The sequence below is a fragment of the Sylvia atricapilla genome, chromosome 13 (genome assembly GCF_009819655.1).
Source record: "Sylvia atricapilla isolate bSylAtr1 chromosome 13, bSylAtr1.pri, whole genome shotgun sequence".
NCBI classification, from domain to species: domain Eukaryota; kingdom Metazoa; phylum Chordata; class Aves; order Passeriformes; family Sylviidae; genus Sylvia; species Sylvia atricapilla.
The window spans coordinates 15435663-15451352 of record NC_089152.1 but is presented as its reverse complement, the minus strand read 5'-3'; the positions used below and the strand labels follow the sequence as shown (position 1 = coordinate 15451352).

The 15690-nt window shown below is 43.5% G+C and overlaps 1 protein-coding gene across 4 annotated transcripts in view; it reads left to right on the top strand.

Annotated features, from left to right (window-relative positions):
- OTUD7A (OTU deubiquitinase 7A) overlaps positions 1–14735 on the top strand; it is a 99373-nt gene extending 84638 nt beyond the window's left edge. For 3 of the 4 annotated variants that reach the window (XM_066328570.1, XM_066328568.1, XM_066328569.1), the window contains 5 exons: positions 4758–4885; positions 6417–6566; positions 10989–11103; positions 11347–11431; positions 13189–14735. In XM_066328570.1, coding sequence (XP_066184667.1) covers positions 4758–4885; positions 6417–6566; positions 10989–11103; positions 11347–11431; positions 13189–14622 — 1912 coding nt within the window. In that variant the 3' untranslated portion in view covers positions 14623–14735. The remainder of the gene's footprint in view (positions 1–4757; positions 4886–6416; positions 6567–10988; positions 11104–11346; positions 11432–13188) is intronic. The other variant, XM_066328572.1, reaches the window with a different exon arrangement.
- The last annotated feature ends 955 nt before the right edge of the window (positions 14736–15690 follow it).

The following is a 15690-nucleotide window of genomic DNA, read 5'->3' as shown; positions in this document are numbered from 1 at the left end:
GGAATTCTGGAGGACTTTGCTTAGAAAATTGTCAGCCACAGTGTGTCTCATTTTCTTCTATCCTGAAGTGAAAAAAAAAAATATTTCCATTTTAATCTCTAAAATTATTTCCATTTAATCTCTAGTTTGTTTCCTGTGTTTGTAGACATTTTTCTGTTGATGTGTTTCAGTTTTCTAATGCAGTTCAGCACATATTTCTATGAAATCTGGTCATTCAGCCCCAATTTTCTCCAGCTTGTTCTGTTTCATTCTGTATGTTCCATGCACCACGTATTTTCAGTACCTTCTAGTCAGAGGTGCCCTCAAATGTTATCTTTGCCAGGCAGTCAACCTTCAGCTGCCAGGTACCTACACAGGGGGTGGTCCTAGTACATAAATAACCTTCTCATCATGGTTTGCATTTATCTCTTTTTCCAATCAAAATAAAGTAAATGCAAATAGCCAACAATTATTTTTTTCCTTTGAAATAGTGGAAGATGAATCAGGCAAGAAACTTACCCTATTCAAGATGTGAGTGTATATTTCTCTTTACATTCATTCCAAAGACAGAATGAATGTGGCAGAATGAATTATTTTTTCAGTTTAATGAGCCCATGTTCAAAGTAGGGCCCTCGACAAGGAAAGGGAATATCAAAATAGTATTTTTCAGTTGGGATATATTATGTCCTCTGGTTAGGTGCTGTATTAAGCAAGCTTGCACATCAGTCTTTGAACTGTAGATGAGATGTATTCCTTTGCTGTCAGAATTAGCTAAAGCATCAGAAGTTGTGTCTGCTTCAAAAGAATTCAGTGACAAACCTAAGGCTGGAATTCTGCTGCCTCATTCATCTGCAAACTTCTTTTAGTTATTTTTCAGAGTGATCTACGTCCGAAGGCAGATCAGCAATTGTCACTAAATTTCCCAAGTTTTCTCCTTTGTGAGCACTCTCATGCTGAGGCTGGGAAGTTGGAAAAAGAGAAAAAGGAAACACAGAAAAACCTGGTTCTTGAGTTCTTGTTTCCAGCATGTAAAGCAGAGCAAACTTATGAAACAGATTTCTTGTTTTGAAACAGATTTGCACATCTTCCTGTAAATGTAAAAGTGAATTCTAGATTAACATAATTGCTTCGTTTATCTCCATTTACAAGCAAAAGCAGGGGCACTGAATTGAAGGAACTGCATTGAAAAAGGAAGATGTCTGGTACCTTGTTTTTTGTTAAGAACCTAACTACTGCCATCCTGCTCAAAACAAAATTCCAACCCTTTCCTTCACTGTGCAATTGTCAGTCAGAGCCTGTTCTCATGGAGAGTGAATATCACTGTTGTAATTCACTGTTGAACACCCAGGTGCTGTCATGGTTTGAGTTCATACAAGAGAGACCCTGGCAGTGGATGGTATTTGTGCTTATTGTCACCTCCTAGCTGTGTCTGTGCTCTTGGCGTTATCTTATTAATAAATTCAAGGGACTTAAAATGGGGAAGAAGGGATGGAATACTGCTGTAATCTTCCTGTGTGTCATTGGAATTGAGTTTGAGGCAGAAACCCAGAACATTTAAACAGGAAGTGCCTCTCAAATGCAAGGGTCTGTGAGGCTTTGGGCTTGGTTTGGTGTTCAGAGTGCTTCAGCAAACAGCTCTTCATACACAACTCCTGCAGCCATGCAAAACCTTCACCTTGTACAGAATTTAGTTCAGACCATTTAGTAAGGCATTGCCTTAAAAAGATTTTTATTTGATCTAGTGTCTGTTACAGGAGTGCAGTTTCTTTTAAACTGTTCAGTGTATGCAGCAGTTATAGGGTGCAGATAGAAATGGTTCATTATAACATATTTATTGATTATTAGCTGTAGTTTCTAAAGGCTAATACCTCTTTTTATCTGGCCTATTTTCAGTTCACATAAAGTACTGAAGCCAAGCACAGCCAAATGGCTGTGGTGATTCAAATATGGAACCCAATGCATTCACACTGCGTTTCCTTTCCTTTAGTCAATTCAATATACCTTTCTTTCCTTGAAGAATGAAAGAAAATGTTCCACTCCTGTGCAATTTCCTGTGTTTGAATTGCTGACAAACACTGTAAGGAAATCAAAGGAGAGGTTCCTACACCTACAGCTGCAGCTGTGGTTTGTGCTGGTTTTCATTTGGGGGTTGTTAAGCAGGAAAAGAAAGGTGTCAGAAATGGAATGGAGGCAAACTGAGCCCTGAACTCGGATATCATTCTGATCTCCTGCTTCTCCCAAATCACCAGGTTGAAGAACTTTATCCCTGTGATGTCATTTCAGTGCATCTCAGCTGTCTGAGGGCATTGGTCTCTTGCTCTGTGTGAATCCCAAAACAAGCCCTAAGCTCAGAATAGCTGTTAGAGTCTGTTGGACTGAAAATCTGGAGCTGTGTGTGGGGAAGGAAAGGCAGGTTACCATAGGGAGCTGTTAGAAGGAAGCCCAAGGACATAAGAACAGATCTTGCTCAGTTTACAGGCAAGAGAGCAGCAGCCAGCCAGGTGGAACAGCAGGGTAGGTGACTTTTCCCTTCCAGCTTTTTGAAAGAGTATTTCTTTCATTCCTGGCTGCAGTACAAATTGGATTTTCCATAAGAGAGGGAGTCTCTTTGGAGTGATGAGACGATGTCTGCTTTGTTTGGATTGGAGGTACCAGTGGTCCTGTAGGTCAGAATAAGATTTTTTTAAATTTGTTGTTCTTTTTATTAGTAATTTGCTCTTAGAATTGAGATAATTTATTTAGTCAGAATACTCTGGTTGAGCAAGATTCTGCAATGCAGATCTACATGCTCTTATATAAGTGGATTTCATTATTTGAAGTTAGCTTTACATGAAGAGAGGAATTAATTGCAGTTTCTTAAATTTTCTTTGCTTCCGTGTTTTATTGACAAAAGTATTTTGTCCACAGTTTTCCTGGTCATGCAGCCAGCCTGTTTAAAAGATCCCTGAATAAAAGGGGAATGATCAGTGAATCAAAGGATATGGCAGGTTGCTATGGATACTTGCTAATGATGATTTTTCATTCTTAATAATCTTTAAGAAAATTCACACTGAATCCTCAGCAAGTGGCACTGAAATAATATAAAACAGGCCACATGAATTTCTGGCAGCAATGGTAGAAAATTGAGCATTGAAAAGGTTTCCCAGAGAGGCTGTGAACTCTCCCTTCTTGGAGGTACCCAAAGGCTCTCTGGACACAATTCAGGGTTTTGGGTGGCCCTGATGGAGCAGGGGCTGAATAAGGGGTTCCCTAGAGCTCCCCTATGGCCTCAGCCACTCTGATCCTGTGGCAGCGAGCAGTGCAATGTGTAATAGCAGAGAAGGGTTTGAAATGTGTGAATATGATCAGAGATAGTGAATCAAGCAACACAGGGATGTGGTATTGAAGAGGAAAAAAGCCCCGTGGAATTTTGGAGTTAGTGCAGTCAGGCATGGCATCAGCTGATGAAAGGGATAGAGATCCCTCTGATACAGCTGTATCTGGAATATGCCTTTCAGTTCTAGAAACCTCATTAACTAGGAGATGAGGAATAATTAGAGGATTTGAAGAAAAAAATTAGGACTGATAGGCTGGAAATATTAATGTGAGAAGATAGCTGGAAACCTTTCTGACATATTGTCTTGCCAATAACATGATTCCCCTGAGTGGCTTTTGGCTGACAGATTACTCTGAGGTGACAGAATGGACTGCAGATGCTGAAAAAGCTGTCACAGCCAGCTGTGGAGAAAAGTTCAGTAAGGAATAGGGAAGAAATTGCAAAATGAGGAATTTGGTTTGAACATCAGGAAAGATTTCCTGTGAGTCTGGGTAGCAGGGGAGAGATCCAGGGAAGGAGAGGTGATGCACTGCTAGACCGGTGAATGTCCTGCCCCAGCCTGCTGCTGATCATTCCCACCCTGCTGTGCTCCTAGGCTGGAATGAAAGATATTGAAGAGAAGTTCCAGGGATGGGCTGGATGCTGTCAGACCCCTGAGAGGCTGCTGTGTTTGTCCCACACACTCTGGAGCAGTGTCCAGGCACTTCTGCTCTGTTATTGTTCTTCACATACACAGAAAATTAACCACAGTCAGTTCTGGAGGTTCCTGCACAGCTGGCAGGAAGAGGACAGGTGCTGCCTCCATTTAAGAGTGTGCCTGTCTCACGTTTATTTGGTCCTGGGTTTATTATATTCTTAAGTGGCACTCAGCAGTGAATTATCATCATTACTTCTGTCTGCTTCCCACAACCCTGCCATTCTTCAGTCTTCTTCTATGTAGTTTGTTTTCCAGGCAGAGGTGAAGCTTTGAGATGTGGTGCTGACATTATTGACATTAAGCTGGGAAAACAAAGGAGATAACTGAGACCAAAAGTTCATTAAACTGTTTATGCAGTTATAGAATGGCTTGGAAGTGGTCAGCTAGAGAAGTGGGGACTTGGACAGGTTTATTCTTTCAATCCAGATAAAAGAATCACCTATTTGGTAGAAAACAGACTTTCTAAGTTGGCTTCTAAAGGTGCTAGGCACTTCCATCTCCTGGAAGGTTGTGGGGCTCATCTAAAGCATAGTGATACTAGTTGGACAACTTTTTTTTTTTTTAAATACTGCTGTTATTTTATTTACAAAACTGCATTTTCCTTTCCATTTCTTTTTACCTACTTGTGGGATTGAAATACGGGTTTCAGAAGAGTGGGGATATAAGGGACAGTGAAGAAGAAATGGCTGCAGGGGTGTGTTGGTCCACCAAAGTCTCGTGGTTGGTTCAAGCTGCTTCACAGTGTCTTAATGCTTTGTCTTCCAGAGTGGACAATGCAGAAGATCCAGTGTATGAGAGCTTGGAAGAATTCCATGTTTTTGTCTTAGCCCATATCTTGAGAAGGCCCATTGTTGTAGTAGCAGACACGATGTTACGAGACTCAGGGGGAGAAGGTAAGAGCTTTTATTAGAGATCCGTGCACCTCTGTAAATTGAATCAGTTGTAAACTGACACCAGCAAAAGACCCAGCTGTAATATATCAGTGTTTATGGTAGAGCTGCTGCCTTTTTCTGAAAGAAAAAAAAAGGAAAACACAGAATGATGCTCAATCCATTTCTATTAGATAAAAAAAATACAGGATAATTATGTAAGCCTTGCTGAAAACCTCTTTATCTCAGATATTCACTATTAACTTAAGTAACCACCACATTACAGAACACAGTACATTTCTGACTGGCCTAAATGGACAAAGCTCTAATTTTGTCATTTTATTTAGGTGCCCCTTTAAACTCCACAGAAATCAATCTAATCTGACTTTGAAACATTAAATTGTAAATGTGTGTATCTTGGATTTTGTTTTTAATTATTCCTTTGCAGCTTTTCATTCAAAAGTTTCCAGAATGTTTTATTCACTTTGCACTTGTGAGCACAGAAATGTTAGATCTATGTGGAGCCAGCTGGACAGTGTCTGAGCAGGACTCAGAGCATTAAATTCATCTCACTTTCTGCTGTGAGCTAACAGAATCCTAATTCATGATTGGGTGTTAATTGAAGGGGGATGTTTGGCTGATTAAAGGAGGATGTTAAGCAGGTGATGGAGTTAACAGAAATTTACTTCCACAGGAAAATACTGCATAATTTCAGTTTCCATTGCAAATTATGAACTACAAGTAATGGTTGTAGATTATTCTGTAGGTTATTGAAAAACACACCTGAAAGACAGTGCAGTCATTGGTCACGGCCAGAACGAGGGGTTCATGAGGGGAACTCATCTTGTAAATATTTCAGCAATAAAGCCTCATATTTTTGTAGCAAAAGGAAAAATCATTGGTTGGAAACAAAAACATCGTGAGAGTTTTTCTGCCTGAACTTGCTGTTTCCCATAGTTGTATACATAAACAAGTGTAGAATCTTGCAAAGGAAAATTTTGCCCCTCCAGATGGAGCATCCCATTTAAATCCTACTTGTAGGGTTTTTTTGAGTCTTTCCTTAACTTTATCATATATACATGTGTATGTACATTCAGATGTATACAATGTGTGGGATGAAATGTGTGAGCTATAAACATGTTTGTAATGTTTCTTATAAAAATCTGTTAATGGAGGGCACAGAGCATGTTACCCAAAGGCCTGACAGTGTATTTACTGATGATTGTTAGAAAATAATTCTGCCTAGAAGCATTACAGGAAGGTACAACTCTGCTTACATGTGAGAGTCATGAAGATTTTGTTATAAGACAATAATAGTTTTACTAAGAAACAATTAGGGCAAGGAAAATTATGTAAGAGCAGAAGGTTTCCCTTATGATTCTTCATATATTTCCTGACTTTTTTATAATGAAATTTTACCTGTTGTTGTGGCTGTTTTCTGCATTGATTACTTTCAGCTGCTCTCCTGGAGCTCTGAAGATATTGCAGCACAATTGTTTATACAGCTCCTGTCTGTTCTTTCACAATGTTGCAAAAATCTCCTTTTTCTCTCCAGCATTTGCACCGATCCCGTTTGGAGGAATTTATTTGCCACTTGAAGTTCTCCCAAACAGATGCCATTGCTCACCTCTTGTGCTGGCCTATGATCAGGCCCATTTCTCTGCTCTTGTCTCCATGGAACAAAAAGACCAACAGAGAGAGCAAGGTATGCTTTAAACACAGCAGTGCTGGCATATATATTGAATACAGTGCACAGAGTACTTTCTTTTACCTGTAGGTGTATTTATCTGTCAGAAAGGAAACAATACTCAGTCAATGTTACTGCTGCATGTTCAGGAGTCTGAGTGGCCACAAGACAATGGCACAGTCCATTTCTTCCTTTCTAACTATTGGAATGATAGCAACAGACTGACAGGAGCTTCATTTATCTCCGGCATATCTATCTGCCTTCAATACCCCAGGTCTTACAAGAGCAATAATGTTACAGTCATGTTAAATATCCTCCTTGATGTTAGCAACTGCCTTTCTGTAGGATCTTCTACACCTGTATTCTGACAGGAAAGGTGCTGGGAGAGAAACCCCCATCAGATATCCAGCACAGCATCAGAAACCTTAAACACTGACTTTCATGTGCAGGTTCGTCCAGGTTAATGACAAGGGTCGGTGAATCAAAGTGGTGTTTGTTTTGTGTGACTTGATTGTACCTCTCTTACTTCAAGGCCTTGAATGCACAGTTCAGTTGTGTAGAGCAGCAGAGAACATTTGGCATTTATTCTGGGATGGAGGGAATGCTGTAGCTGTAGCTGCCAAGCCAGCTGCTGTTGGAGACTGCAGCAGTCCAGCAGCAACCACAGCTCTGTTGTTGTCCTCCATGCTGTGACAGGAGGGGAATGGGCTCAGGGATGCTCCAGCAGTGCCTGGGGTTTGCACCTTGTCAGCAGAGCAGCTTTGGCACATGGCAAGGGAGAGCCACAGTTGTCAAGTGTTAGCAATGATGGCACAGGAGCCTCACATGGGCAGATTTTGAGGTATCAGAACGCAGCTTACAGCTGCACCTTCTTAGAAGCAGCATCCTGAACAGCCAGACCATTCATAACTTGTAGTATTTATGCTCTAGGCAAGTGTGAGGAGCAGCATCTGAAGGTGTCTGAACTACTGCAGGTACATACACACACGTTTAAGGAGCTGCTGAGCTCTCTAGTGGAGGACAGAGTATGTCTCTATTTGAGAAATACGTGTGGTCAAATAAATACTGATGTGAATGCCTGAAGTTCTGCTTTGGCATAGAGTCCTGTATCAGATCATTAAAAACACTACTATAAATAGATATAAAGAGAAAACATGCTAATATCCCCTTGTCTGGAGAGGATTTAAAACACATTTTGACACTTCTTTTTACACACAGCACACAGCCCCTGGCACTCCGATCGTCACCAGGGACCCTCTTGTTTTGAAATCCACTGTCTGATTAAAAATGGGTAAATACATTTATATTAATGCAGGCTCTGCTGATGCAGATATTTTATGTCTTTTTCATGGAAAACAGAGTCTAGTCTGTCCCTGAGGTTGCTTCTTGGCCTTGGAGCTTTCCATGCTGCCGTGCTCAGTCCGAGTAACACTGTGAGAGGTGTTGCAGTGGTCTTAAACAGCACCATGTCAGTCTCTGAGTCAGCATTTCATTGTCCTGGCATGCTCAGAAAGAGTTAAAGTGTTGTTCTTTTTAGAGGAATAGTGGCACTTGAGGCATGAGGATGAGAGCTGGGAAGTGCTGTGACTTCCTTCACAGCACAGAAGGCAGCACACCCAGCTAGGGAATGTCCTCACTGTGTGTCTCAGACTGCCATGGGCCAACCAGCAGCTGTTGCTTGTCACTTGTCCCATCTGTTGGAATTAGGGCTGGTAGACTGCACTTGGGGTAGTGTAGTTCCAGCTAGAGAGCCACAGCCCAGTGGGACCAGCACTGACCAAAGCTGCAGACCCTGCTGGGTGTCAGGGAGGGGCTGCAGCCTGTGGGGCTTGCTTTAGAAATGAATGGGGTGGACCCTGCTTGCAGTTGTGACATAAAAATACTTTTCTGTCAGGAATTTGGGGGGATCTTACATTAAATCCCAGCTATCAAATAAAGTTGCCTGATAGAGGAAATGTCTTGCCCTGAAGACAGAATTTTCCAAGTCCCTCACTTTAGCATATTTGTTTTCCATGAAAGCAGCAGTGCTTCACATCAGCCTCAAACTATACCTTAGAATGGGGATACAGTCAGCACTCAACTCAGTGAACACATTTCTGACTCTCAGAATGTGTACAGGAGTTAAGACAAGTCACATGCTATAGGCAATCAACTCTAAACTTTGTTTTGTACTTAACTTTGTTTTTTAATAAAATTGAGTATCATTAAGCAATTTTAATAGGTATTTTCAGTATCAGTAGAAATAGCAAGCTTTTAAAAGTATCCTTTTAAATATTTTTATTAAAAAATGTTAACTATGTGAAAATTTGTCAGTTTAAAGCTGCCCATGGAGAAGAAAGTCACATTTATTTTTTTAAGTCTCTATCCCAAAAAGAGACTGCTTCAACTCTCTGGCAGTTCTTTGCTCCCAGCTTTCCATCATCACCTGTCCTAGGACTACATTCACAGTTCTTTACCAGGCTGCACCTGTAAAACCAGGTGCTGCCAGAAGGGAACTGCTGTGTTGTAAACTTACAACATTACTTTTCCTAAGTTGCCTTCTTCCTTTAAATGGTTGAGGTGTTGCACAGCCAGGTCAGATGTCAGCCCAGTCAGTGCCTGCCGGTAACTCAGTTAATTGGCAGCATACGGGTTTTCCTTGTGAAACACGTTCAGTTGTTTTCTCAGTTACTCCAGCCTCTTTGTTGTAATAATTTCATTGACTGCATTAGGGTAGGCCCTCGTATGACACCAGGGAGCGTTAGAAGTGCGTTCATCTGTCACATCTGCCGTACATCTGCGATGTTGCGGTGCCGCAGGGCGTTGCGGTGCAGTGTATCCCGGGCTGCAGACACGGACCCCGTTATTCCCTCGCTGTGTTTCCCGAGGAGCTGCAGTCCCGCGCGGAGCCGGCGCCGTGCCTTCGCGGAGCTGCGGCTCGGGCAGAGCGCGGCGCTTCCCGGCGCGGCCGCCAGGGGGCGGTGCCCGCGGGACTGCGGCCTCGGGGCCTTTCCCGGCTGGACCGGGATCTGAATCGGGATCGGCCCCGGCTGGACCGGGATCGGCCCCGGCTGGACCGGGATCGGCCCCGGCTGGACCGGGATCTGAGCCGGGATCTGAGCCGGGAGCGGCCCCGGCTGGACCGGGATCTGAGCCGGGATCGGCCCCGGCTGGACCGGGATCTGAGCCGGGATCTGAGCCGGGAGCGGCCCCGGGATCGGCCCCGGCTGGACCGGGATCTGAGCCGGGATCGGTCCCGGGAGCGCCCCGGCCGCAGGCACGGGGCCACCGAGCCGCTGCGGCAGGCGGGGCGAGCGGACAGTGTGTGTGACCGAAATGCTGCGCCTCCGCTCTGACAGCGCGTTTGCTGGGCCTCAGAAAGGGTTACAGACAGCACAGAACCCCTAGTGCGGTCAGGTGTCGGGAACTGAGTGCCGCGATGTTTGGGTGGCTGCGCCAGGTTTCTTTGCCCTTGGATTGTCCGGAATGGATACCCAGGGCGAGTCCTGAAGGGTTCTAGGGCAGAAAGGTAAAAAATGCCTTGATTGGCTGTCCGAGGAGCAGCAGGGACCTGCCCCATGTTGACGATCCTACCCGGGCCCTCAGCAGCTTTTACTGTTTTCCTAATCAAATGGAAGCGAATCAGTGGCTTTAATTAAAACTGACATTGCTATATTTCTTAGTCTCCTGCTGGTGATGAATGATAGACACTCTGTGACATCTGAGTGTGGTCCCTGCATGCTGAGTATAAAGCAGTCATTAAGAGGCAGAGTCATTAGGGCAGAGCCTGAGCAGAGAGGGGAAAGAGCAGAAGAGCAAAAACTGCTGGGCAGCGGTGCTGGGCTGTAAGAACAATAATGGCCTTTGCTCTGCACTCACTCAGAGGCCTCAAACTGACCTCTTAACCCATATGTATGTTGATCTCTGCTCTTCAATTATGTTAATTCAGTTTGAATCCAAAATCACTGTAGCTGCCTCCTGTTTTGTTTCTTAATGCTAATATCAATATATTTTTATTTCTTTGACAGTAAAAACGTACTAAACTGAAAAGATAAAATAATTAACAAACGTGAATCTCTGAATCTGAGAGATAAGCAGGAATATTGCAACATTCTATTGCTTTCTGCTATTCTAATGGCTCTGTCTCCAGGAAATGTTGATTGTACAATACAAATGGCCATGTGGCTCTCTCCAGAGGTCTCCCCTCCTCCACAGGTGACTATGGTTCACTCCAGGAGCAATGAGTGTATTAACCTCTTCCTCTTCTCTTTTATTGCACAAACATGAAAACAGGCAAATGGAGCCCAATATAAATCATTTGTGGTGCTCTGGATGAGGCAATTCTGCAGCACAAATTTTGCCCTTCTTGAAGCAGTGATTCTGCTTTTCACAGCTGAGTCTTTTCTTCTTTTTGTCATTTTTGTTCCCCCCACCCCAATCCTTGTTTCTTCTCTGCTTCAGCGGTGATCCCCCTGACTGACTCTGAACACAAGTTACTGCCTTTGCACTTTGCGGTCGATCCTGGGAAAGACTGGGAGTGGGGAAAAGATGACAATGATAACACCAGGCTGGCCAAGTAAGACCTTTCTGTAACTTTGGTGTTAAGCAGTAAAATGTCTGAGCTGTACCTGGTTGGAGTACTGGGAGAGCTGCTAACAGCGAGGCCTTGGTTCATGTGCTCTGCTTACATGGCAGAAGGCATGGGGGGGTCTTAACTGACAGTCACAATCAGGCTGCTGTTACATCTCTCCCTCTTAGGAGGTATTGCTTTTTCTTTCAGGCTTTTTGACTGGTTTTTCCCTTTCTCTTTTATCTTTAGTTTGATTCTGTCTCTTGAGGCAAAGCTTAATCTTCTGCACAGCTACATGAATGTAACCTGGATCCGCATCCCATCTGAGACACGGGTAAGGTAAACCTCCCCCTTGGCCCCACAGCCTGGGAGACACAAGGCACAGCAGGATAGGCTGCCTGCAGACACCTCAGTGTCCTGGCAGCAGGGATAGTCACTCACAGCTCACTGATGCCAATCAGGCTTACAGATTTTTCTCGCTATGTGTTCTAGTAACACTGTTGCTTTTATATTTTTTGCTGGAATGTGTCTTCTAGCTTAATTTTTATGTCATATATTTCAGACGTTTGTGTAATTTAAAGAGATCTTTTCTCACTATTGTTTTCTTAGAACTTTGTCTTGCTATCGTGATGCTACTGTTATGTCACCAGTTCTGAGAATGCATTTGCACCTGTGAACAGCTCCCAGTTTAGAGTGGCTGATAAAAGGCCACAGACTGGCACTGAACTGGAGCCTGCCTCTTCCAGAGAGCTGTTTTAGAGCCCTGCCCAGCTGGCATTGAGTCAGCTACAAATTTCTCTGCAAATTGCATTGAATAGATGGAGGGTTTGGGCTGGAGGCAAAAGGTTGCTAGGAGAGGATGGAGGTGATTTAGACAGCCTACACAGATGGGGTTTGAACAGAGAAATAGAATGCAAAAGGAGAAGGTATTTTAACAAGCTGCAAGAGGGGAAAAATCCGTTTTTCTACGGTTTCTAATGTAGTAGCTACCACATCAGAAAAAGGAGAGTCAAAATGGTCCTGTAGTTCTAAGTGCTGAGCCCTTGTGGAAGCTGGGTTACCTCCCCCTGCTCACATTTGCTGCATGAGCACAGTAAGGTCACTGTGGCACTTTCCCCTCTGCTCCGTGGGAATAACACCTCTGCTCCCAACTGGGTGTTAGGGTGCTCAGGGCTTCCTGGGAGAGAGGACAGGTAAGTAGCCAGGGACAGAGGCAGGCAGGTATTTCTCTACCAGAAGTATACAGATGTACAGAGCTTACCCCTCCCCATGTCCTTTTAGTCAGTGGAGTGGTTCAGATTTATCTCTAGCAGATTTTAGCTTCATGGTGCCTGAAATCAAGGCTGTTCTGCAGGAGAACACGAACAGAGTCCTGTTTTAAGAACCCTAGGATCCATGTTTTTGTATTTTTAAGGAAGGTGTTTTATCATGTTATCTAAAATATAAAGTGGACCTCAGACTTGTGACCAGTTGTGTTCCTCTGTTCCTCAGCCTACTTGCTTGAGTTTAATGTCTGATATTTCAGATGAGATGTTTAGGTCTGGTGCATTGTACCTTTGATTTTCATGCACCAGAGACCTAAATAAATAGAAAGTCAATTTAAATAAGCTGGATTTTGAGCATAATCAATTTTGAAATGCTGGTGCACACAGGTTTGTGTGTTGTATCCCCCTCAGCTTTCAGCAGCAGCTGATTCCCATTCCATCACATCCTCTCCAGCTCCTTTCCCGTGGGCTGAGGGACAGCCTGCACTGCTGGTCCTCCCTGTCCTTGCTCACTGGGGCAGGAGGGGACTCGTTTCCCTCCATGACTCAGGCACTGACTTTCACAGAGCCTCTGAGTGACTGACCTCTATTCTACAGCTGTGCCTGAAATGAGCCAGAAGCTACTGTAGGAACAAGCAAAATACATAGTAAGCACAGCCAGAAAAGCCTTATTTAATGATGAAACCAGTTAAAAATGTCAGTGCATAAATTAATAAATATTTTAAATCAGTGTCAAAATGTGTATTGAATTTTGGGTGGGTATTTTTGCACCAGTTCCTGTATGAAATGGATTTTGCTGTATCTAATTATAATTCCTTTTCCATAGCAGGCCCCTTTGGCTCAACCAGAATCCCCTACAGCTTCTGCTGGAGAAGACGTGCAGTCTCTGGCTGACTCAATGGACTCAGACCGAGATTCCATCTGTAGTAATTCCAATGGCAATAATGGCAAAAACGGGAAGGAAAAAGAAAAGGACAAACAAAGGAAAGATAAAGACAAAACCAGGACGGATTCAGTTGCCAATAAAATAGGAAGCCTCAGTAAAACCCTGGGAATTAAACTGAAAAAGAACATGGGTGGTCTTGGAGGTCTGGTGCACGGGAAGATGAGCAAAGCCAATTCAGGGAATGGAAAAAACGGTGATACTGTAGAGAAAGTCAAAGAGAAGAAGTCCAAGTCTCGCAAAGGGAGCAAAGAGGAATCTGGACAGTCTGCGAGCACGTCTCCCTCTGAAAAGACCACTCCATCTCCGACTGACAGAGCCAGCGGCTCCCCCACTGAAAAGGTGAACACTAAACCTTTCTCTGACAAGCAGTCTGACCCATGGAAGTACAGCACAGACGTGAAACTCAGCCTAAATATTTTGAGAGCTGCCATGCAGGGTGAAAGAAAGTTTATTTTTGCTGGCCTTCTCTTGACCAGTCACAGGCATCAGTTCCACGAGGAGATGATCGGCTATTACCTGACCAGTGCCCAGGAGCGCTTCAATGCAGAGCAGGAACAGAAAAGGAAGGAAGCTGAGAAAAAGGCTGCGCTGAACGGCTCCTCTGGTAGGAAACTGGAGCCAGAAGCATTTTCAAAGGAAAAATTAGAACCATCTCCTCAGGACAGGGCATCACCCGTCTTGCCTCAAAGCCATACAACTCAACTGGTTTTAAAGTTTAAAGACCGCACTAGTCCCACTCCCGGGTCCTTTTCTTCACCCAGCAACGGTGCCAAGAAAAGCGGCCCCATCCCGGTGTCCGCCCACTATAGCCATACCCCCCCCGTCCAAAGGCAGAGTGTCATCCATTTGCATGACGTCAACTCCAAGCCATCGAGCTTCCAGGACGATACCTACAAGCCAGTGGTTGGCACCCTGAAGACGTGTGCCACGTACCCGCAGCAGAACAGGTCGCTGTCCTCGCAGAGCTACAGCCCCGCGCGCCTGCCCGGGATGCGCACGGTGAACACGGTGGAGTCGCTGAGCTTTGCTCGGCCGGCCGAACACAAGTCCCAGACCTACACGAACGGCTTCAACACCGGCGACATCAGAGACTGCTTGGAGTTCGCTGACGAGGACGCTCCTCAGAGCTGGCTCAACAATGACAAAAACCAAGGCAGAAGCACAGTTTGCCCAATATACTCCATCCAGCAGAACCGCTGTAAGAAGGAGAACTGTTCCTTTTATGGTCGTCCTGAGACTGAAAATTACTGTTCCTACTGCTACAAAGAGGAGTTAAAGCGCAGGGAGAGGGACAGCAAGGGACACAGGCATTGAGGATTCTTCCATGACTACTTAGTTTTACCATTTTCTTACTTACAAAGTAAACAGTGTTGGATTGCGGTAAAAGGAATCCTTAAAAAAAGAATAAAGGATTGATGAGTAAATAGTGTCTAGCTCTTCGCTTTTCCAGGGCAATGAGGAAATAATAGGAATAAGTTATCATAAAAAGAAGTATTATTTTCCATTTTGTCAGTGTCTTTTTTACATATACTGGTAAGCTGAAGGGTTGTTTACTCCTTTGTCAGTGCTGTGTATATGTTTGGTCAAAAATTTACTAATGGTGCCTGAATTTACACTGACATCACTCAGGTAGTAGGATGATAGGGGAAAGTCATACTAGTGAAGATGTGGTGTTGTAGTAGGGTAGTATCTGCCTTGCAGACATTTGAAATGATATGGCTATTATTGAGAGTATTTTTTCCTCAGTAAAACCTAAATTTTTCATAGCCTTTTTTTTTTTCAGGAGGGTAGTGATTTTGCATACTGCACATTTTTGACATGGCAGCATATTACATTGCTACTAACGTTTGTATATTTCAGTCTGGAATTGAATGATTCTGGAAAAATGGGAGTGAAAGGTCTGAATTCATGAGGGCTGTAGCTTGTCCTGATTTTAAGTTCTTACCAATTATTTCTAAATTTTCATTTAAAAAGAAAAAGTAGATTTGAGCCACCTTTACTTGCACTGAGTTTTTAAACAGGTTTTATAAGAAAATTCAATATGACATGTCCCCAAGCCCCCCACACAGTATAGTTTTCCACACCTGAATTTCAGAAGTATTTTCGTTGATGTTAAAATGCAAAGGCATATTACAATAAAATTAAAATATAAAAAAATTACTAGATATGGAAAATTTTATGATCAGCTAGGAAATTAAGGATCATTTTAGACTCAAACTGCTTGCCAAAAGCAATGTACTGTATCAATGTATTCCCTTAGCTAGTGCACAAACCTAATAATTATTTACTTATGCCTTCTGGACATTATTGAGTGATAATTATTGCAAATGTAACTACTTGAGCCTTTCTTGAAGGCTGTTGGCTCCACCTCTTTTCAAGTCC